The sequence below is a fragment of the Odontesthes bonariensis genome, chromosome 9 (assembly GCF_027942865.1).
Source record: "Odontesthes bonariensis isolate fOdoBon6 chromosome 9, fOdoBon6.hap1, whole genome shotgun sequence".
NCBI classification, from domain to species: Eukaryota; Metazoa; Chordata; class Actinopteri; order Atheriniformes; family Atherinopsidae; genus Odontesthes; species Odontesthes bonariensis.
In genome coordinates this window covers 25,192,713-25,217,144 of record NC_134514.1, presented here as the reverse complement: position 1 = coordinate 25,217,144, position 24,432 = coordinate 25,192,713, and the positions used below count along the sequence as shown (strand labels likewise).

General features: G+C 41.4%; 1 protein-coding gene across 11 annotated transcripts in view; it reads left to right on the top strand.

Moving 5' to 3' along the window:
- gramd1bb (GRAM domain containing 1Bb) overlaps nt 1-23,381 on the top strand; it is a 143,515-nt gene extending 120,134 nt beyond the window's left edge. For 6 of the 11 annotated variants that reach the window (XM_075473822.1, XM_075473823.1, XM_075473817.1 and 3 more), the window contains 15 exons: nt 6,600-6,684; nt 8,461-8,564; nt 8,671-8,766; nt 9,089-9,169; nt 9,291-9,406; nt 11,119-11,281; nt 11,452-11,641; nt 11,753-11,896; nt 11,997-12,115; nt 12,206-12,348; nt 12,498-12,601; nt 14,024-14,324; nt 14,726-14,833; nt 15,325-15,445; nt 19,743-23,381. In XM_075473822.1, the coding sequence (XP_075329937.1) occupies nt 6,600-6,684; nt 8,461-8,564; nt 8,671-8,766; nt 9,089-9,169; nt 9,291-9,406; nt 11,119-11,281; nt 11,452-11,641; nt 11,753-11,896; nt 11,997-12,115; nt 12,206-12,348; nt 12,498-12,601; nt 14,024-14,324; nt 14,726-14,833; nt 15,325-15,445; nt 19,743-19,832 (1,965 nt within the window). In that variant the 3' untranslated portion in view covers nt 19,833-23,381. Of the gene's footprint in view, nt 1-102; nt 127-6,599; nt 6,685-8,460; nt 8,565-8,670; nt 8,767-9,088; nt 9,170-9,290; nt 9,407-11,118; nt 11,282-11,451; nt 11,642-11,752; nt 11,897-11,996; nt 12,116-12,205; nt 12,349-12,497; nt 12,602-14,023; nt 14,325-14,725; nt 14,834-15,324; nt 15,446-19,742 lie in introns of all 11 variants that reach the window. The other 5 variants (XM_075473820.1, XM_075473821.1, XM_075473816.1 and 2 more) reach the window with 1 other exon arrangement.
- The last annotated feature ends 1,051 nt before the right edge of the window (nt 23,382-24,432 follow it).

The window sequence follows — 24,432 nt, the reverse complement described above, 5'->3', positions numbered from 1 at the left end:
AGTGTGTTTTTTGTTTTTTTGTTTTTTTTGGCAAACTTTCCCATTTTATTTCTTTTTTTGTTTTTTATTCCCTGTGTGTACACTCTTCCCGTTTCTCCCCAGCATGAAAGACAACACATCTTGAGAGTAAGCATGACTTGTATTCTAATGCAACCTCGGATATCTTTCTGTTTCTCTTGCTCTCTGACTGCTGGGATTTTGATATCCCTCCTTCCTGTTTTCTCATTCCATTGACTTCCCTCGGTGTTGTTACCGCCCCGTTGCAAAGCCACTCAGTCCAGGAGGTTGCTTTCGTGTTTTGAAACAGACATATTTCAAATTTTTGTCTCTCTGAAGCCACTTAGTTGCATTTCTTCTTTGCCAGTGGCCTCATGCATTTAATTCAATTCACATCGGCCGCGATTGGGATTTGTGTTTTGCAAGGCCCTCAGATGTGGTCTGAGGCTTGTCACCATTCAAACTTCTATTTCTGGTATGCAACAGGTGGTAACAAGTGCACTGAGCCCTTCACTGTACTAAACAAGACAACAAACCATCACAAGGGCCTCTGGACGAGCCATGGGAATGAGGCTTGTTTCCCTCCAATTTGACTGTTCCCCATGTTTTGGTCGACATGGTCACCGACACATTTGGCTTTGGATTCTCAGTGTTGTAAGTGGACAACATTGAGACCTCTCCACCGTTAATTGAAATTAATAACTGGTGTTGTGATCTAAAGAGGCTTGATCCAAAGAGTCCTGAAAGCTGCTAAAATACTTCCTAATGCACCGAGCTCTAATAAACCTCTCTCATTTGCTCTGTTAACCTACCATTCAGCATGGAGCTCGTGTCAGCGCATGTTCACCGGCACAATCAGTGCAAGACAGCAGGATAATCAGCCCTCATCCTGACGTGTACTTTTAAAATCTTCTCATACACATTTCAGAAATTCAAACAAGTCAAATCTAATTTGAAGTCTTTTTCAAGCTGCTGAGACAATATTAGAAATAAGCAATAGATTTCTAGACTAAAGCAGAGGCAAAGTCGATGAAAGATGGGTTGTTAAGATATTTCATATGAACCATAAAGATAAAACTGGCGATTCAATCAAATCATCCTACTAAGTCTACTCACAGAATTTATATTATTGAGGATTTTTATGTGATTGAAAAACGTTTTTTTTTAAGAGAATATTAGATTGTCTACAGACAACGGGAAAAAATAGGTTTGTTTTTTTTTTTGTCTGAAGTTTTATTTCTAAAGAATTAACGATGCCTCAGGGTGCTGAGGTCGTACGTTTCCCTCGTGCTGCTCAGGGAAAGAAACGGGATTTAAAGAATCTGTAACATGAGAGAGAAAAGATCCTCCCACCAACCGTTTGCAGATTTATTGTTTTTTTTAGATTTTAGAATTCAATTGATTGATCAAGAGCTGGTGTTTTTCCATGTGTGGAGTTCTTATCTTGAACACAACCCGCTCAGGAGCAGTATAACTTACCACCACTGCAACTCTGTCAGAAGCTAACCACCTTCCTTTGAGGGTTAACTCTGAAGTTACCTCATTGGGCCATAAATCCCTGGTCAGGGGATGATCTGCAGCAGTCACAGTGGTGAGTCAGTCAGTCTGTATGCAGCCTGTTACAGTCACTCATGCCTTTGTCTTTCCTTTTTTTTTTTTTTTTTATTGCAGTCAGTGAAGCAGAACATGAGTAATGAATTCCATTTTCTCAGACTTTTTTCCCCTAGTGAAACAAGTAAAAACATTGGTCATAAAGATTTGACTCGATGTTTCTTTAATTGAATGAGTAAGGTTTTTTTAAATTCTGTGAGTAAACTTTCATTATTATATCTCTCTGACTCAGACCAGCACTGTTGTCCAAAACGTGTTTTTTTTTTAAAAACAGTGAGTTAGACCATTGTCTTGCACTGGGTGACATGTTCTATAAGGTACAGTGTAGAGGAAGCGTGGTATGTTTTAGGTTGTTTATTAATGTGTTAGTTTATATGGCAACTATCTTGGTCAGGTCTCTTTTGGAAAAAAATTAGTTTTTCTCTCACTGGACAATTGGTTAATTAAAGGTTGATTTAACAAAAAAAAAATCATTAACCCAGTTCTACATGCACCATCCGGTTCCCTGACATTTTCAGTTGTGGATTGTGTAAAGGAGTCCACGGCTGAAAGCCTTCAACTTTAAGCTCTCGTTTATTTTTACACCAAAATGAGCATAACTCATTGCTTATGAATACAACTTGTTACGCTTAAAAATATATTTTGTTTCTTCAGAAATAACATTACATTGTCTCAGGTTTTTTTTTAAAAGGTATTTTGGGCATTAGTGATTATGATATGAAAGTGGGTGGAGAGAGAGATGACATGCAGGCCAGGATTTGAACCTGGGCCAGCTGCATCAAGGGCCTTGAGCCTCGCCCTATCGGTTGAGCTACCCAGCGCCCCCGCATAGTCTCAGTTTAAGAGGAAAGTTTCAGTCTACTCTATACAGTGTGTTCAACCTGTTTTTAATCTTTGGCCCCTTCAATATGAATTAATGGGCGCAGGGTTGAGCACCAAAGACAGGGTTGGACAAATCAGAAAATTAAGACAAAAGGACTCACAAACTGATGGTTATGGACTGCTTATAGAATGTATTGACAATAAAAACTACACAGAGTAATAACAGTGTTATCCTTTTTTAAATACATGGAAAAAGTCAGTGTAGTGTAAGCTAACCAGCTAAAATTCTAAAGTGTGCTCGTAAGTGCACTAGTTTTTAACCTCACTGTAGTAAAATAATGGACCAAATAGTTGCATATGCAAAAAGGCATATTACTATCTAGGTTTCTTTCTTCATGTGGAGTTGGCAGTGTGAATGAGGGCGTGGTTCACACTGACGACTTCACCTTTTAAAGATGGGCATCATATCAGGGCTGTTTTCCTGACATCTTGTACACTGATACATTCTATTTAAAACTGAACCTCGATCAGTCAGTGAAAAATGTCCAACTCATACATTGACTTCATTTGACTCAGACTCTAAAAGTCTTGCACCTTTTATAGTTCTGCATGTCAGACAGTTTTTTTGCATGTGTGTAAGCGCACGGCCATACAACATGGGTGTCCTGCCACGGCACAGAAACCCCCACTGAATCGTCCTGATGTGAGTTCTGAGCCACCATTCCACGGCAGCCCTCTGAAAGGGCCTGTTCATTCGCTTTGCATCTACGCAAGTTTTGCATCGACTCCACAGGCTTCAGGAAGTTAGCAACAAGCAACGCGATAAGCAAAATCGTTACTTTAAACAGTCAGTGAATTGACTTAGTTGCTATCTACAGGAAAAACTGATTAAAAAAAGACATCAAACTTTCATCACTCAGACACACACATGCCCTTAGAGCTCATCTGATTTTTTTCACCAAATGGAAAACAGTCATATAATAAGTTTATTGTTGATAGAGAGAACACAAGCCCTTCAAGTACACACCCTGGATTACGGTACCAGTCTCCTCCATCGCCTACTGTTTGTCCAGCTAGTTAATTATTAACCCAATCAATACAAGCTGTGTATCTGCAGTCGCACCTCATCCCAAGTCTCATTCGCTCACCTGAACTCTGGACGCTGCATCCGTCACAATGGCCCCTTTCTTTGCTTGATTTATTGGAGAAAATGGAAAGAAAAGAGAGGAAATATAGAATGGCTCTCAGCTTGGAACACCACAAGTAATTTTGGAGATCAAACCATCTTTTCCCTGAATTTTATCCGAATAACGCAAAGGCCTTTACAGTGTGGACAAAGGCTTTTTTTTTCTGCTTTTTAGGAAACCTGCGACTGAAGACTGTTTTTCCCGAAGGCTATCTGTTTTTCCTGGTTGAGATTGTCTCTGGAACGTCTGGTTCATCGAGGACTGGGGGGAAAAACGCCAACAGTTGGACTTACAGCTGAAATCCAGAGTGCAAATGTCGGGGACACATTTGGTTCATCCAGCAGGAGGCACTGAAATTTGAGCTCGTGCTTTTAGTTGTTTTTTCTTCGTTTTTATTTCATCGCCGCTCAGACCTTCAAAACCATTCCCACCTTCCAAACGGCTCAAATGTTTCAACTTAAGAATAGCTGGAGGACATGCACATGAATTGTTTTTTAAGGGTCTTCTAAAATAGGCACGGTCGGCTTTGTGTCTTTCTCATCTGCCCAGAGTGACAGAGGGCGGTTATGTGTTAGGAGTACATGAATGACCTCAGTGTCAAGACTCAAGTGCCAAGTGCCTTCAACTCATCAACGATCAGCATTTTGTTACCTTTGGTGTGAATTTAAGCAGCCTTTCATATCTATTACACAAGAAACAGATAACCAGACGGTTATTTACAGTATCTTTGCCTAGACTCTGCAGTGTAAGTTGTGGCCCGCGACCCGATGCAGACCCTGCCAAGATTGATGGTGTTGTTTTCCAGGCGGAGGTAACTGGAGTTTATGCTCACATCTGTTCTCTGTAATTCAATCACTTGGGCAGCCAGCGAGATGGACTCAAGACATACTTCAACAGACTGAAAACATTTTTCCTTCCTTTTCTTCAAACCAGTTTTTGTCCTCTCCGCTTCTCTCCTTCCAGCTAATTCCGTGCTGGTATTAGACCTCTCCACAAAGTAAACTTTCCTCATTCTTTGCTGCTTGTAAACAGAGTAATTACAAGGCACTCGAGACCTGGACAGCACCACACATGCTCAAACACTGACTAGATGAGTTAGCGGGGGAAAAAAAGGAAAAAGCTCATGGCACGATAATACAGGACTTGTTGGCCGGGGTTACTAGAGGGCAACGGCCATAACTCCTCTCCCTGTGTGTGTGTGAAAGGAAGCGGGAGAGAGCCAGAGAACGACAGAGCAACACAAGGATCATGTGGCTGGAGTGCGCCGTGTCCACCTCTCAACACTGAAAAAGAACAGCACCCAAACCAAGGGGGGCGGACACTGCAGCTCCCAAACAACTGGACTTTCCATCTATCTCCTCTCATTTTCCAAACCTACTGCAACGGACAAGTCCTCCAACGTCAGAGGAGGCACATTTTGGAAAATCTGCTTCCATTCAGACGCCAAAAAGGAGCTGGCGCAATGAATGCAGAGCTGGATGATGATTGCACGATGTCGGAGTGGGAGGCCGTGCTGGAGCTGGATGAGGCGTTGGCAGGATGGCTCCTGCAGGGTCCAGCTAGAGGGGAATGGGGCTGGGAATGGGGCTGGGCTGCCTCGGACCTTCAGGACCCTGAGTGGGACACAGAGGATATTCCTGCTGTAAGTTGGCCTCTACTTGTTAACAAGCAGAGCGAGAGCACAAGAGCTGGAAGCTTGTTTTGTTGTCTCATTTTAACAGAACCAAGCCACAGGAGAAGATCAGCGAAACGGCTTTGTTTCACTATTTGTCTTTACTGTACGCTGCTGTAAGCATAGTTCTGTGGTAATTCCCCAGCACTAAATAAAAGCACTGGTTTGGTTATGAGTCATAGCTGTTGGAATTCTGCTGGAGCTCACAGAGGCCAGTTGTCAGGAGAGATCATCAGGTTACTATGTGAGTGACTTCCTATATCAACAGTGTAGGTGTGTGTTTGGTTGTTTCTAGACGTGGGGGAAGGTTGGTGATCTGGGTTCACTTCAGCTGTCAGAGAAGCTTTTTTTTCTTTTTCTTTTTTTTTGCATCACCTCATATTTCTCAAAGCAGCAGGAGATACTCCCGATCAGTGTCTCAGCGTTCCAACTCCCTTTATTTTGCAAGGAAGGTGCTTGTTAATTTTGGGTGAACATGTTGTTCTTTTTCCCACCAGACCCACTACGAAGAAATATTTTTTTTCCCTTTTTGTCAGTAAACTTCTTGTTACTGTATTGGCAGCTATTATTTCCTGAACATTTCCTGTTGAAGGGAAGCATCTGGCACGGGGCTCTCAGAGCTCTCACTTAGCACACATTTGGAGGTTTTACACATCAAAGGTTCGTACTGCAAATAATCAAGTCCGCCGCAGCCAAGGAAAGCAAGAAGCGGGATGATGTTGAAGGATATTTTTCCTAGAACTAAGATTTTTTTTTAGCACGTTGAACCATGATGTTTGTGTACTCTTATCAGCTGTCCTGCCCCTTACCAGCGAACAAAAGCCCCATTGACAGAAACATGTTGCTTTCTAACTCAAACCTGATAATGTAACTCCCACTGTGAATTCCACATTCTCGTCATGACAGCATGTGTGTCAAATGATCTGCACCCTGCTGACGCTGTTGAGATTGGCCTTTTTAAGCCTCGCTGTTGCTGAGTATCAGTAATGATGCAGCCTTACAGATAACTCAGGCTACATTCCTCTGCTTGCCATTCACTATTTTTCCATTTCCAGAGCCTGTCAAAATCCCCCATAGAATGAAAGTCAGCATGTGGCTAAATGAAACCAGACATCCTCATCAAAGCTGTGGGTGGTTTTAACAAGGTTTTCTCACATGCTCATAGAAACTATTAACCCGGGCTGTGTGGCAGAGACACTTGTGAATGAGCATGAAGACGAAAGTGTGAGTTTGGGAAGCATCCGTGCGTATGTGTGTGTGTATGCGTGTGTGTGTGTATGCTATGTTTCTGACTCTGCCTGTCACTGCAGGTGCTGAGCCCGACATACAAGCAGCGCAATGAGGACTTTAGGAAACTCTTCAAGCAGCTCCCCGACACAGAGAGACTCATTGTGGGTGAGTGGATGGCAAACACACTCTGAGGCCATCTGAGGACTGGCTGGGTGCACCCAGCTTTTTAGTAATTATAAAAGAATTAATCCTCCCTGATTAGGGAAGGGACAGGCAAATGCTTATTATTATAAATGTATCCAGATTGTTTTTGATTGACAGCTTTCGTGTACATTTTTGAGGATCTGACAACCTAAAGGTGTGTTTGTCGAGCATTCTCAGCAGCCTGCCTTAATTACAGTATGGTACAGGTTTAGTTGATTCGTTGTCTGCGATGTCTTTTTTTTTAAAAATTTTAAAAAACCTGCATCTGACTTACTACTTTGTTGTTTGTTGAGGAGGAGTTTACATCTAGCAAACAGGATGCGCACACAACAGAAATAGGCAAGGCAAGGCATCTTTATTTATGTAGCGCATTTCATACCACAGGCAACTCAATGTGCTTTACATAAAGACAAGGCATTTAAAAGAACAGCATAAAGCAGCATAAAAACAAGCAATTTAAAGAGAAAATATTGAATAAAAATTAAAACACAGTTAAAAGCAATCAAAGAAGAGGAGAAAAAGAAAAATATAAACTCAACCATAAGCACACCGAAAGAGAAATGTTTTTAACCTGGATTTAAAAGTGCTTACAGTTGGGGCTGATTTCAGTTCTGCAAATACTCAAATTAAGGAACTTAACTGCTTTTTACGGGACCCTCCAAATGAGCAAATACATCTGAATATATCTTGGACATTGAACATTTGATTGACCGTCGAGAACTGCAACAAAACTGAACGAAAACAATGCAAGTCAAAACATTAGACTCTTAGTCCTCAATATAGCCACATTTGGTTTTGATCACAGCTCTGCAACCTCTGAACACAGCAGCAGTGAGCTTTTCAGAACGACTTGCTGCTGTCTCCCACGTAGTTCGAAGACATTCCCAGAGAAGGTTTGTATTTTTTGGCTGCGTGGTTCAAAACCCTTCGTTCAAGCTCTTGCCAGTCGAATCCTATGGGGGTTTGGGTCAGGTGACTGAGGAGGCCACGAAATGGCCGATGGCGTGCAAGCCTTCTGTCTTCCCCAAGTAGTTTTTGCAAAGTCTAAAGGTGTGTTTTGGGTCATTCTCACACTGCATTACAATTAGGAACAGGGTAGCTGCAGACAGAAAGTCGATCCCTTATTTGAAAAAGCAAATAGGATTTGTCCGTGGGTGCGGTCAGAAATTCTAATCACATGGGTCACAGTTTTCCTGTGAGGTGATACAGAGTGAGTCCCTTCACACCTACATGTACTTTTTGTGTTTTTGGCAGTTGAATTTCCCTTCGAAATTTTTGAAAATCTGTCATGAAGGTCAAACATTTTGTATAATCTGAAAAAATATTTTTCAAAAAATAACGGCATCATCTGTTGATCCTGACCTTTTGAAGCTGTTAAATCTGAGTTTAAAAATTTGACTCAAAAGATGCTTGAGTGCACACAGTAAAATAAATAACTTTCCGCTATTTTTTGTAGATGAACCGGTTTGCTTCAGATCTGTGCTGTAAAACTACAAACATGAAACATTTTAAGGTTTATTGTTATATTTGAAGGGTACTGTATGTGTCAGAGTGACCATTTTATGAAAAAATATCATTTCAAAACTACTCATGGACATACTCAGAATGAATGATTTACCCTATGTTCATAGTAATAATAAAAGTTATCCCTGAGTTCTTGTTTTTGGTAACTATCCATGATATTTGGTGCGAGCAGCGATCATTTTTCTCAGATTTCTGGACTTGTTTGTCTTGCAGACTACTCATGCGCTCTTCAACGGGACATCCTCCTGCAGGGACGACTCTACCTCTCTGAGAACTGGATCTGTTTCTATAGCAACATCTTCCGCTGGGAAACGCTTGTATGGCCATAAACTCAACACTTTTTTTACGTTTCTGTTTGGCAGTATTGGGGCATGTGTGAATATGTATGTATAAATAAGTGCATTCATGTGTGTTTGCGAGCAGCTGACAGTCCGACTAAAAGACATCTGCTCGATGACGAAAGAGAAGACCGCTCGCCTCATTCCCAATGCCATCCAGGTCTGCACAGACACTGACAAGGTAAAGTGTAGAAACTCCCAACGACTTTGAAAATGCTCCAACCTGGAAGGCCTTGAGGTGGGAAATATGGCTGTTGACAGGATGATTAGTGAATTAAACATTTTCACCAGTAGGGGGGGGTGTACCTGTCAAAAATAAGTGTTTGGAGGATGGTTGGCTTGATAATACCGCCCACCAAAAATACACAAACGACTCTAAAATTCCAATCATCTCAAACTCACTCATTTAAAAAATCTCAAACTAGAAGAATTAGACCGATAAATTCCCCCTTAATTTCTGTAATAATTGAAGTAATAAATGTTTACCCTTTTCTCCCTCACAGCACTTCTTCACCTCGTTTGGAGCCAGAGACAGGACCTACATGATGATGTTCAGACTGTGGCAGAATGCGCTGCTAGACAAGGTGAGCAAAGCTGATCTGTGACTGTATCCTTTCATTTTATGTTTAAGAGACTGATCACGTCGATCAAACGGGAAAGTTTGTAAATCTCATTCCTTGTCTGCTTTGTCTGTGCCTTCTGCAGCCGTTGTGCCCTAAAGAACTGTGGCACTTTGTTCATCAGTGCTATGGCAATGAGCTCGGCCTTACCAGTGACGACGAGGACTATGTTCACCCTGATGACGACTTCAACACCATGGGGTGAGGCTGCTCGCGCTGCTGCATCAGTTACTAATTATAAACATTTTCAGCCAATTATCTAATTACCCTAATCAGAAAATGATATGTCAGCCCACTAACACGTAATACTCACATGATCATTCACTTACAAGCATAAACTCTCCAGCAGTCATAGGCAATCCATTTAGATCCACAGTTGCACAGTGCATCAGACAATTTCAAGGGTTTCTTTTAACCTTCTTGGTTTACCAGATGGGTTGGATATTGCAAAGGAACTGGAAAAGTCTTCAAAGATTAAATTCAGTCTTGAGTTTTTCAAAGATCACTGTTGTGATTTAGGTTTTTTGATAAAACTGCCAAAAGTAACTCAGAAATGTGGTTTAAATCAGTTTGGTCTACCGCACATTCTTGGGTTTGCTACTGTTTGTGATCATGGAACAGAGCAGTGAGCCTCCCCAACTGAAGTGGAGACCTTTTTACTTGTTTCCCAAACATTTAGTATTAGTGTTGACCATCATTTGATTTAACTGGATAGACCTACAGGTCTGTGCAAAAGTTTCAAGCCATTCCTCATTCATTTGTGTTTTGCGTCTCAGGTGTCAGACATTCTTGTAATCTTTTAAAGTCGTCTAGAGCGACAGTTCTCCGGGCTTTCTGAAGCTCTTTCTGAGTTTTTCATTGGACATTGGCTGCTTTTTACTGAGCTTCAGTCCATTCATGTACCTGGCCATTTTCAGAGGAAAGTGTTTTTTTTTTCCTTTTCTGTTAAACTATTCAACAATAACTTCTGAATCATTCAGGCCTTAAAAAAAAGGCACCTAAACTGAAAGGGGAACTAGTGTCGTGTCTACACATAACCGACAACTTAGAAAACAGATCAGACCACTCGACAAAGGACCTGGGAGATGGATCTTTACCTTTAGTTGATCCATCGACTATAGGTCAAAACCTGATCAGAAATGGTCTCCATGGAAGGGTGGCTGTAAAGAAGCCATTCCTAAGGAAGGGAGAAAAGAGGTATGCCAAATGACACAAGAACTGGACTCAAAATCAGTGGCAACAGGTCTCATGGAGGGATGAATAACGAAGGAATAGAATGATAGAGTGAATAAAGTCAAAATTAGGACAAAAAAAGAAGTTAACAAAAACAGCGATGCCAAGACTGGACTTGAACACAAGTCTCCTACTTGGGAACGTGGCGATAGACACCTCCTTACCTTCGAACTCCTAACTCAATCCGTGAGAGTTGGAGATGAGCCTGCACTGTGGAATACCACTTTCCTGTCATGGTTTACATTTGGTGCAGTAGAGGAATACTCAGTATGTTGAAAACTGTTGCAAAGGACTATTGACGAAGCATTTGTATTTGACAAGTTGAAAATGAGAATGTGTTGAATAAATAACAGCCAATCCAGCTGAAAGCTGGGTGGTAAACAGGAACAGGGTCAAGATCTAATAAAAGTGTAGCTCTTGTCTTGTTCCTGGCCTGCTACAGAATTGTTTAAAACATGCAAATGAAATCTAAAAAAAACGCCCACCTTGCACTTGGATTGAGCATCTTTGATGTGTATCTCGATGCATGTCAAACAATGCTCATCGACCAAATAACTCGAGGAAGCCAAATCGTGTTTTAAAAAGGTCTGTAAACACTAACACTGAACATACTTTATGTGTAAGAAGAAGCTCATTCAAGAGTACACTTCTCCACTATAACTGTTACCTGTCACCCTCAGGTTCAGTGAAGAGATTCCCAATGAGGAAAATGAGATCAACAATGACAACTTGACAAAAAACAGTGCAGAGGCCAAGCCTGATGGGAGCCCTCCTCTGCTGCATAAGAAGGTTGTTCCAAACAGCACCATCACAAGCCCTGGCAACCATGACACACCCATCACAGTAAGTTACATAATGTCTTCCCGCACAACACTCACAGTATTTAGAGGGAGCTCCGCCAAGTTTAGTTCAACACTTCACCGGGTCAGAATAACTTCTGGGAAAATGTGCTTGACAAGATTTAACATGGAATATCGTGGATGATCAATTCCTGTGTCACTGCTTTCCCTCAGTTTGAACTCCCAGCCGAGGAATTTGCAGACTGCCTCCCAGATGGTGAGCTGTTGGCTTTGCCTCTGGTGGTGGAGGAGAAGAACGAGACCAGCGGGCCTGGTGGTCCTGTCCCTTCACCGTCACTGGACTTTAACGACAACGAAGACATCCCCACTGAGCTCAGTGACTCCTCAGAAACCCACGACGAGGGTAACTGCTCCGTATACACTGAACTGGGACTGATTTCCCTGGTCATAACAGGATCAAATAGAGGAACGGGTGAGGATCATGTCGTATTTTTTGTGTTTTTTTGCAATGTAGGTGAGGTACAGGCCTTCCATGAGGATCTGAACGGCAGGCAGCATATCAACGAGGTGTACAAGTTCAGTGTGGACAAGCTTTATGATATCCTCTTCACAGAGTCTCAGTTTATGAGTGACTTCATGGAGCAGAGGCGATTCTCAGGTCAGTGCGCCCTACATTGTTGCCGGTGCTCCATTTATCTTTCTGTCTGACCTCCAGGGCAATGGTGCTATATAAAAAAAAAATCAATTTTCCCGTGCAGATGTGGTTTACCACCCATGGAAGAAAGAGGAGGCTGGGAACCAGACCAGAGAGATCATGTACACCATCTCCCTCTCCAATCCCCTGGCACCTAAAACAGCCACTGTCACAGAGACACAGGTGAAGTCAGCTCAAGCAAACCCGATCCAGTTTTGTCTGTTTAAGCTTTGCTCTTCTAAACGATTAAACCACATTTTGCTGATTTTACAGACTCTGTACAAAGCCAGTCAGGAGAGTGAGTGTTACATTATCGATGCTGAGGTCATCACACACGACGTGCCCTACCACGATTATTTCTACACTCTCAACCGCTACATGCTCACACGGGTGGCCAAGAATAAGTGTCGGTTACGGTGAGTGAGACTAGGTCAAGTTTTACTTAGACATGTCCTAGCTTGAAATCTTTTGTCCATTTTGCATTTGTGTTTTACCTCTTTATATCCAGCACCATTTCCTACTTGAAACGCCTTCATGTTGTATGAATACATTTTCCGTCTCTCAGGGTATCAACAGAGCTGCGTTACAGGAAACAGCCGTGGGGGCTGGTGAAAGGCTTCATAGAGAAAAACTTCTGGAGTGGGCTTGAAGAGAACTTCCGCCATCTTGGTAAACTTCTGCTTTCGTTTGCCCATTTGTACTGGTCACCAGTCGTCCCATACTGGTGCAACGCTTTAAGACCTCCTCTGCTAATAATCAAGCTTTTAACCTGAACACGTCCATAAGATGCGTTTTGTGCGTTACAAGAGATGTCACAGGCAACAGCCATCAATGTTATGGCTTGGAATTTGAGCTATTGATCTGTAGAGCACCACATCCGGTGTCAGAAAGGTGACGTTTTGGTAACTGCCACTTAGCAGCGGTACATTTCTAATATATTTGAAAGCCCAACAAATTGAATACAGTACATCATCATTCGGATATGTCCATGTGCAAATTAAATTGTAGTTTTTAGCTTCCACTCCCTGATAGACGCTCTGTGGTACAAAGAACAGGCTGCAGCCTTTAATAGTCAAAGTAAACATCTGCTGTCAGGCAGAGGCACAAGTCATCATATTCATAGATCCCAATTAACTGATTGAGGAAGAAGGTGTAGACTCGCAGCCCAGGCCAGTTTTAGAGGTTTAATAACTATTGGGAGCGGGACTTTCTTATGTGATTTGACAACTGTAGCACCTGAGAGGACCCCATTAAACCAGGTTTGGGAAAGCTGTGTACCACTCTGTGACTTAGATTAATAAAAAGCTAAATGAGAAGAGCAGTGCATCACAATTCATTTGTCCAATGTAAAACAGAAAGAAGTAGCTGTACTCTCCAAACATGCATGAGAATGTTCAAGTGGGAGTTCAAGCCTGGCCTCGTCTCCCGACAATCACAGAGGCCTCTTTACACAACTATCAACAAAGCCGATAAAGATTTCAACTAAACTACAAGTAACTGCCAACAAGTGATTGCAGAGAGACACCAAGACAATTATACACTAATGAGATTACAAAACAAGACAAACAGCACAGAGCATGGCTGCCGACATTAAATCCCAGCTGATAAGTTCGCTGCACTTTTTAAACACCACGGGCAGTTGATGGCTTGGAGCGTGGGACTGGACGCCAGAGTCGTAAAGGTGAAAGACCAGCAGAGGCCAACTGCAGGCACCAGTTCTGAATGAGGGCTTTCACGTAGTAAAAGAAGCAGAGTCAAAGGGGTTATTCACAACAGACTGACATGCACAGCCACTAGTGGCTGTAAGCCTTTTCTTTTTTTCTTTTTCTTTTCTCAGCCGCTTGTTTTAAAGCGTTTGTTCGAAGAGAATGACTATCAGCTTGTGTAAATCTGCCTTTGTTGTGTATTGTTGTTATATAAATAAAACTGAGTATTAGTAAGATTGAAATGAAAATTGTTCTCTTACTGCTAAATGTTTAAAAAAAAACATACAATCATTACCTGCAGTCAAACAGTTTGTTTTCAGTCCAGTCCTGCCCTTCAGTGAGGTGTGACACGGATATGTGACCAAAGTGTTTTTTCCACCATCAGAGCTCGAGTTGTCCAAGCTGGAGGAGATACTGACAGAAGCACACCAGCTGTCCCCAAAGGCCAAGGTGGTTAAGAACTCCACGGTCAGGCGGAAGAAGAGGCCGCTTCCACACATGCGCAGCCAACATCTGGACGAGGCCCTCAGCCCTGTTACCACGCCGACGGATGAGGAAGTAATTCAGAGGATCAAACAAGTGGCCGGCTCCACGCAAACCAGACACCAGAGTCCAGAACACCATCACCTGCCCGGAGGCCTGGCTCTGTACAGCGTCTCCAAACTGCTGCTCATCATCAGTTTTGTGTACGCAACACACACACACACACACACACACACACGCACACATTCATGTGGAGGTTCCTACATACAGGGTCTGTTCTTTGGGGCATGCCACACCAATGCCACACATGCTTATCTCTCAGAGTTACTTGTTGCATCATTTTATTTATTTTTTGTTCTTTTGAAAGATCTCATCGTTTTTCTCTCGAGTTTAACTCCTCTCTCCTCTTCTTTCATTGCTATCGCTAGGATCTGTCTCAGGTATATATATGTTTTGTGATGAGCCAGTAGTGCCATATATGCATGTTTCTAAAATATTTGCATCGCATCATTTATGTGCCACGTGCTTCAAGTGAGTTCCTGAAATCTAAACCCAGAGCTTCATAAAAAAGCGTTGACTTTACTTCTCTCCTGCCCTCCTTCAGCCTGGTCCTGCTGGTGTTCCTCAACATGATGCTTTTCTACAAGCTGTGGATGCTGGAGTACTCTGCACAGTCCTTAACAACCTGGCAAAGTCTTCGGCTTCAGGAGAGGTACACAGGCACAGATTCACATTCTACATGTTCTTGTTACTTATCATCTACAAAACTCTTTTTTATTGCAATTCAAGATGATTAAAGGGCTTCAGGGGTACAAAAACTTAATCCCCGAAAAATGGGAGGGAACAGAGTTCTGTTGCAGTTCTTGGCACCAAATGCTGTCTACACAGTTGCACACATGCACTCACACCCTCTCTCAGACATACAGACTAAACTATATCCATATGGGCATTCACGTGACAGGAAAACACTGAGTTTCTAAAATTACCCCTGAATAGCTCTGGGCTTACTGAAACAATTTACCAAACTGTTTATTGGCAGTCCCTCTGAATGGAAATCATGCTCCAGTGGCTTCACCCTGATGTTGACTGTGTGTGTGTGTGTGTGTGTGTGTGTGTGTGTGTGTGTGTGTGTGTGTGTGTGTGTGTGTGTGTGTGTGTGTGTGTGTGTGTGTGTGTGTGTGTGTGTGTGTGTGTACTTCCCAGTAAACTGCCTCAGACGCAGATGGAGTGGGCCCAGCTCCTGGAGGCGCAGCAGCGTTATCATGACGCCGAGCTGCAGAAGTGGAGAGAAATTATCAAGTCGTCAGTTGTGCTGCTGGACCAGGTACTCAGACACAAAGGGAGGTTTTTTGGGGGGTTAAGACCATGAGAATTTCACTGTCTGAATTCAGTCAGTGTATCGTGTTCATTCTATTTTCCAGTTAAAATGAAAACTGGAAAGAAATCAAACAAAACGATCGACCTGTTTTTCCAATTTTTTGTTTCTAAAACCAAACTGAAATACTGGATAACAAACCGTTTTCAGATCCTACTTTGTAAGTTATCTCTGAACTTCTTTGATCATCATGATAAATACATATACACAATGCAATGTTCCCCCTAAGTGTGTAATAGAGTTTTTCTTGAAGCCACCTGTTGCAGTAGATACTTAGCAGTTAATCTGATAGTTTATGGTTGGCTAACAATTTTGTCCATTTGTGGGCTCATGTACATATATCTATACCTCCCTTCTCTTTAACATGAGTTGAGTCTACTACTTAACTTTGGTATGTTACATGATATAACCTTTCAGTGCAATTTATGAGACATCCACAAGGGCAGAGGAATGTGAGCGAAATCGGAGGCTTAGTGAGGTTTGTTGAGCTCAAAGTCAAATATTTTGAGCCACATATTTTGGCTCTATTTTACCGGCTGATTACCATGGTAACTAATGCTAAACTGATTGCTAAATGATAAAAAACTTGCTCTCTTGATGTTGAATAAAAGTTGGCTTCACCATGTATCTGACGGAAAATCAACAATTTACCCATCATCATAAAAGTCAGTCTTTAAATTTAGACTTTGATCAAATCTTTATACAAATACAAATACAAGTACATCTTTTCTGCATTTAACCTGTGAACTCGTTAGCAACCTGAACTGAAAGTCTTACTGAAAGTTACAGTAAAACAAACAATGCCAATCAAAATTAGTTGTGCCCGATTTGTCCCGATTAGCTGACAAGTCTACAGCATGTCACGTTTATTACTTTATTTTAAAGGAACAAATAAATTCCCTTTCCAGCAAGCACGGCTAGCTGGGTGTATTGCGACCATCTTGAGAAGAGTTCCTGTTAAGGTATCGTTTTCCTTGATATCAGCTTCAGCAACGTTATACCGCCACCTACTGGTTTTACATACAACCAACAACCTATAATTAAATGGCTTATATTGGACTGAACAGAGTTTGAAATATAAGTTCATCTAATTGCTGTTAGATCCTATTCAAACTATGAAATTAGTTTCATTTTGATTTGGTTTGAGACCTAGATGATTCCTGCGCTTTTTATGAGACAGTGTCAGACTTAAATGCCCTTTCTGAGTATTAAGTTAAAAGTTTAAGCGCTTTTTGTAGCCCGATAGAAGCAGCAGGCAGATATTGACTCACTACTTTGTACAACTTACAGTTTTTGTCAGCTGACCTTTGTATTTTGTGCCAAAGAAGAGTGAAATGACACATAAAACACCTAAAGAGAAGTCTGGTTCTTGGGGGACGATCAGAACCACCGTCGTAGTATATGTTGTCTCTGAATAATTGTTCAGGTTGTGTCCAGCTGGGAATCAAGACAGCAGGATGTGTTGAACTTGCGTCGCAGTACACCTCTCTGGACCACGCCTGTCTCCCCCTGTAACCAGGGCAACGATGATGATGGAGGGCAGGCAACTGCCTTCCTCCACATCCTTAAACTCTGCTTTAATATTACTTGCCACTTAGAATAGTCTGTCAGTTTGATTAGACATTTTGCAGTCTCGAAAGGTGGTTTGATTTCTCGTTGGCAACACAACTAAGTGATGAAAAAATGGTAAAAATCGTCAAAAAATTACGATATTGCTGTGCAATTAAGAGAAATGCCACTTGAAAATTTTTAATCGGGCAAATTTGGAAATGAATAAAGGCTGGTCTTTCGGCTCAAAATATAAAAACATTCTCATCGTCAGTTGTTTATGGTTCCCATGGTGATTTGACAAAGAGCCTTTGTTTGTGCTAGTGTAATAGCAAATACACAACTCAATAAGATAAAAAGATTAAAAGAGACACCTCTGTGACACTTAATATTCTGACATTGTAGGCCATTAATCTCATTTAGTAAGCTTGCGCCTCATTGGTTAGCGCAGGCTGAATCAAACACATTTCAGACTTCAAATCAAATCAAATCAAATTTATTTGTATAACACATTCATGTACAAAACAATTCAAAGTGCTTCACATAAAATAAAAGAATTGCAGCAGGGAGTGTAAGAAGCATTAAAAATACATAAAAGAATATAAAGAGAAACAAATAAAATAATTTAAATTAATTTAAAAACAGTCGGGTTGTTGTTGGCTCAGAAACCAGGTTTGGTTATTTTGACTCTTTTTTTTCATTTTATTTTATTTTATTTTCAATTCAATCTTAGAGCAATACTCTGCTGCTGTAATTTGATGGAAGTCCAGCCAGATGTAAGCGGAGCTGACAAATCAAACCACTGCCTTCTTCTTTTTGGTGAAGAAATGCTGGATAGGAGGCCTCTAATTATTTCTGAGAGGACGAGAATTCCTCTACAGCAGCTCTGACAATGACAAAAGATTCAGTTGAATAAACACAGATGTTACCTGGCTTGTTTTGAAGGGACCACTTAAAATGAGTGTATACTGCATGTAAGGCGGTGGAATCGAACATTTCAATCAAACGCAAAGCGTGTGCAAAGTCAAGAAAAAAAGATTGTGTTTTTTTTAAATAGATTTTCTCTAAATGTGACATTTTAATCACTCTGCAGAACAGCTCAATTTGAAGAAAAGTAACTAAATAAATATTTGCCAGTTTATATTCACAGTTTTCTCCACAAACTACGCTATGATTCCTTAAATGAGAGGGGCGATGTTTCTTTCTTTTCCTGAACTTGAAGTCACTCCCACATTCTAACAGACCAATTCACTTATAGGAGGACGTTCATGCTCGTTTATACTGTACATGATCCGCATGTGCTGTGCATTATGACCAAAGATCTCCACTTCGGTCTTGTCTGTCCACAGGGCATTGTTCCAGAAGTCTTCTAGTTTTCATAAATCAGCACATCATAGAAACTTGTGGGGTCTTTACCAGCTTCCTCAGATGAAGAAAAACATATGGCATATTGCAAGGAGAGCCAAAATGTCGATTCAGTTGAGTGAAAAAAATACGTACGCCCTTACCGCTTTTTTAGGAAGAAAAAGGATAAGTAACAGAAGTTTTGTCACTTTGCTACTCTGGAGCATTCAGGTGTGTGTTAATGCAATGCCAAGGAGGAAAGACATCAGCAGTTATCTTAGAGAAGCAATATCTGCTGCCCATCAATCTGGGAAGAGTTATAAAGTCACTTCTGAACAATTTGTAGTTCACCATTCTACTGTGGCAGAGAGAATTCACAGGAGTGGACGTCCCAGCAAGTTCACTCCTAGGTCAGACTGCGAAATGCTCAGAGAAACTGGAAAAACCCAAGAGGTGCTTCTCAGACTCTACAGCCCTCAGTTAGCATGTTAGATATCTAAGTTCATGACAGTACAATTAGAAAAAGACTGAACAAGTAAGGTTTATTTGGAAGGGTTGCCAGTAGAAGAAAGCCTCCTCTCTCTACAAAGAACATGGCAACAAAGGTAAGCTTTGTAAAGTTTCATCTGAATAAACCACAAGACTTCTGGAACAATGTCCTTTGTTTGGGTTTGATCATATTGCCATATGTCATGTTTGACAAACACCTCATAACTACTATCATGCATGGGAGGGTTGCTTGATAGCAGCGGGCGATTTGGGCTTGTTTTGCGGCCACAGCATCGAGAAACCTTGCAGTCAACCAGGAACTCTTTGTATACCAACGTATTCTCCAGTGAAATGTCAGGCCACATGTCTGACAGCTAAAGTTAAAGTTGGCTAAAATAGGGTCATGCAATCGAACAATGATCCCAAGTACAGCCACAAATCTGAGCCAGAATGGCTGAAAAAGAAGAGAAGCACAGTATTGCAATGGTCTGGTCAAAGTCTAGACCTCAGTCAGGTTGAAATAGTGTGTTGGGACCTTAAAAGAGCTGTACGTAAGCAAATACCTGTAAACTCCAATGAACTGAAGCAAAGTAGGAAAGAAGAATAGTCCAAAATTCCTCCACAATGATGTGAGAGACTGATAATGTCACAGAGAAAATGATGATGGGAGTTTTTGCTGCTGAAAGTAGTTTGTTTTTCACATACTTCTCCAGCATTTGGGCTTAGTTTTTGTTTCATAAATGATGACACGGTGGATGCATCTGCCTTATTTCAAAGACCTGGTGAGGACCAGATGATTTGGAGGGATTTTCTTGTTGTGAATGTCAAAAATAACCGTTTTTCTTCTGTTGCTTGTCTCCTTTAGATGAAAGACTCTTTGCTGAACCTCCAGCGAGGCATTGGTTTAAGGGACTACCCCTCTGAGACGGAGGAGAAGAGAAGTCGCTATCACTGACAAAACCACAAGGCCATCGGGGCATGCTGTGCAATATAGGACCTGTTTTGTTTGTGAACCAGTATGCAGGCATCAGCAAGACAGAGAGAGGACAGAGGGGGAGGTGGGACCAACGGTGAACGGGTCCAAGGACAAAAAGAGTGGAACCGTAGTTTCCAGCACGCAGAAGTTAAACCCCCTTTCATGGGAGGGATCACGGACACACACAGGAACTGAGGTATCCCCAACATCACTGAGACACTGGGGGAAGGTGCGAGACTCGCTCCTTCTCTCCACCTGTGGGATAACTGTTTCCTTCTACTCTCCTTATTTTCTAAGTGCATCCTACTGTAAGGAGAGGGGCAAAGAGGTAGAAGAAACTACTGCATGCATGTAGACAACCTAGCTCCCCTCAGTCAGTGTTAATGTGGTCCAGTTCCAGTCTATGTTTTCACTCTCTCGACTGTTCCAAACCAATCATCCCCTAGAGGTCCTCGCTGTAGCGTCCCTTTAATAAGCCTCCAGGTGATCAGAGGACAGTTCGGTTCCACAAAAGACAACAAGTATTGCAGCTGGGGATCAGCGTCACTGGTCAGGCGTCGTTTGAACCTGGTCTGCACGGTTCCTGTCAGGGCTGGCTCCCTGTCGTGTCGAAATGTTGAAAAGTAGAATCAGTGGACTGATAAGACCAGAGAGTCCGCCTTTTTAACCGGGGAAACAAACTGTCAGACATGATCACTTGGTCCGACCGCAGTGTTACCTACCATGCATTGCATTATTTCTCACCGTTCTGATGAAGTGGAATGTATTAATCTGGGGGGGGGGGGGAGGCCGGACTTGGATCGTGATTACAGTATTCATCTTTGAAACGGGGACTCTGCAGCCAGACCAGTAGGGAGACCTGTATTCTTACATGTTTTATTACTAAACTGTGATTATATCTCTTTCAAGATGTTTCAAATTGGAAAGAAATCTATTAATATATTTGAAATATATAAGAATATTTCATTATTTAATATATATATTTCAAAATATATAAACATGACCTATATTTATTGTTAATTTATGTACATACAGAAATTATCAGAGCTCTAGACAAGTTAAAGAATTTCTAACTAAAAGTGTTTTCTTCTTAGAAATGCATGCCAGATGTGTCTGTGACATGTCCAGTGTGCAAGTATGATTCTGCATTTGCGCGATTACATTCGCGCATGTGGGCGCGTGTGTGTGTGCGTGTGTGTGTGTGTGTGTGTGTGTGTGTGTGTGTGCGGACAGTGTGTGCTGGAAAGTATGATATTTTTACCATTCCATACTTGTATGTTTCTTATTTGTCTCCTGTATTTTTTTTTTTTTTTTTTTTGGGCTCCTGCAGCCAGACTGCCTTTTATTTTAAATGCGAATGCATTTGGATGCCGCCTTGCATTAGTCCCACCAGGGTACAGTTTACAGTCGAAGAGTTTTGCTCCAAAGTGATGTATCCAAGATCTGAATGCAAATTTGCCACTGCTACTTTTATATAGTGGTCAGTAGTTCAAATGAAAACAAAAAAAAAAAAAGATGAAATTTACAGGAAGACGGCAGACCATCAAAATCGTTCCTGTTTGGGTGATTGAACTTGATTTTTCTCTTGCGAGTGGATATGTAACATTTAGGAGTCGAACCCTTCATTCGCCCTCTATGAGCAGCTCTTCTGGTCATGTCGCCACTACGGTGGCTGGATTACCCTTTGCTACAAAGGAACCTTTTGATGTTTTGAGAAATGCACTCGTTTGCGTTTTTGCTGCATGCTGGATGAAAGGATTGATACCACTTAATTAGAAACTGGGGAAACGGAAAGTCTAGCAAGCCATCGAACTAAGCAAAAGGACTTTTGATGAAAAGAAGAAGAATAGTATTTCTCAAAATATTAAAACAATCTCCTCAGCCCAGCTCAAACTTTCCCTTTCCCCACTTCAAACATCTGTCTTGGATGCAGTGAAAGCATGAGAATAAACTACACAACTAAATTGAACCAAAAGAAAGAAACTGAAATGTACCTTCACAGACTATCACGTTGTTTTTAAATGAAGTATTTATCATGTATGTCATGTACTATATATATTCTGGAGGAGGTGCAGTGTAGAGCATTTCCCAAGACCCCTTACAGCACTTCCAAAATGAGGAGGGAAAAAGTGAAGCACTTTAAGGCCTTTTTGAGGCAGCGGATGAAAGAAAGAATGGTTCAGTTTGGATGTGAATGCAGAGCCGAGGGAATACAGTGAATTTAGAACTTCCAAACTCATTCCAAACTGAGATGATTCTGAGATACATCTAAAAACGAAGCAGCTCCGAACTACAGTAAGACTGGCCGGCACACTTTCATGTCCATTTTCAGGGGAGGGCAGGAACAAATGATCTGTGTGAGGGAAAGATCTCTTTACTTTGTGCCTGCACAGCTCCTAACTGACTGAAATGAGAAGATTGGGTTCAGGATTGGATCTCTGCTGTGTGTTTGACTGCCAGTGTATATTAGATTGGAAAAGGGCCCTCAGTATTGGTAACACGTGGAAACTTTAAGACCCGAATGTGAGAAGTTCAAAATGATCCTGTTGACACTGACAGATGTCTGTGATGGTGCCGGAATGTCATATGATTGAAAATATGACTGAAATGCTTTAAGAATTTGTTTTCAAATGTATCAAAAAGAACATTTTTGTCTTTTTCACACGCTTGTATTTTTGTTTAAAATGACATTCTCAGCTTTCTCCGAGGAAACGTGATTGAGATGGTTTTACTGACGGTGACATTTTGCTATTTGCGACATCACGACTCTCCAAAATTATGCAAATTATTTACTTCGGAACTATCTTCTCTTTGGACTTGCACAAATCTAAGCTGCGATCTCTTGTTGTTCTTTTGCTTCTCTTGTTTGTTTCCAGTTTTTCGTTCCTAGCGCGCACTCACACGGTTAACCCGAGTCACACGATTTGATTGTATGGTTGCTCTCGCTGCTCAGCTGTGGAACCGAGGCCACCCGACAGTTTCGGGTTTTTGTCACTGGCAACTAACGGATCGTGTGCGTCGTTGACTGTAGCCGTTGTCATTTACCTCGCTGCCACAGAGCCGGCGAGACTGCAGTGCCAACCATGCAACACAGTGCTAACTAACAGCCTTGTACAAACACACAATTAGGAGTCACTCACATCCTTCTGAGAACGACCGCTGATCAAACTCATAGCAAATGCTCTTCTCCGAGTGTGTCTTGAAAACATGTACTGGTGTAGTTCTGTTCGAGGGAAGAAAAAAAATTCTACTGTATGTTTTCTTCTTTTTTTTTTTTCTTTTTTTTTTAGAAAATGTTTTAATCTCTAGACTTTTAGTGAAATTTATACACAAGATGAATATACTGTAAGTGTATGTTGTGTGTATCTGCAGTGCGCACACACACAAAAGAATCCAACCTGCGCTGCGCGCGGGTTTTTGACTTGCCGATGACCTTGCCTCATATCGAGACTGAAGAGAGAAATGGCTTTCTGGTTCATGTGAAGTAGAGACTGGAAGTATGAATAAAGAAAAAAAACTCTAAACAAACACTGTTGATGTTTCCTTACTTTCTCTCGCATGTGCAGAAAATGAATTTCGGGGAATCTAAACGTGCACCACGAAGATTTTCGCCTGCTGAAAGTACAGCTGTAGATGCTGTGTGTCTGACCTCAGGAGATTTTACACTGAGAGAGTTTTACAGAAGGATTGCACAACGCATCGAGATGAATAATTCATCCGATACTGCACTTTAAAGAAAAAATCTAATACATAATTTATGTCATGTACTGACAGTATTGTTACTTTGGGAGCTGCAGAAGCTTTTCACAACCATCTGCTGTCAGTGCAGTCTGCCCTCAGAGGGCTTATGCCTCCCTGTTGTTGCAATTTAGTTACTATTACATTAGTTACCTCTCAGCTGTCAATGTAATCTCTATGTTATTGAAACTGAGATGAAGGGACAAGCCCTAAAACAGCTGACGTGTGCATAAGGACTACCAATAAACAGACATAGGCTAACACTTTGGCAATTGTTATGTATAATTTTAAGTTCTCAAACTTTGGCTCTTTTGATCTTTGTACTCCAGACATTATTTTTGACAAATGTAATCCCAATTTATTTAAAAAAAAAAAATTCAAATGACACAATCTTTTAAAAATATTCAACTGACAATACAGTCACCTTTTATTTCAATTAAAGCTGTGAGCTTTCCATGGAGTCTGTCAAAGGCGGCGCAAACCCGGTATTATTCGTGCACTGCGGCTGATCCCATTTCAAGTAGCCACAGTCGGCTGCCAGCTGAGCCACAAATAGGACATCAACAGTTTACTTATGTTAAAATAACAAATACATTCAGTGACCTGATTATTCACACGCTGCCAGGTTTCAGATTCGCAGTTATTGCAGAATTATTCACAAACTTTTCACTTATGTAACAAACACGATATATTCCAAGAGCAAAAAAAAAAGACGACTCAGGACCGACGGGACATATGTGGAGCTTTGAGTGCTGCACTCGCTGCTCCTTTATTGCAGAAACCAACATTATAAACTAGCAACAGGTTTTCTGTGAATTCTACACAAATCCTGTGAGTCTGA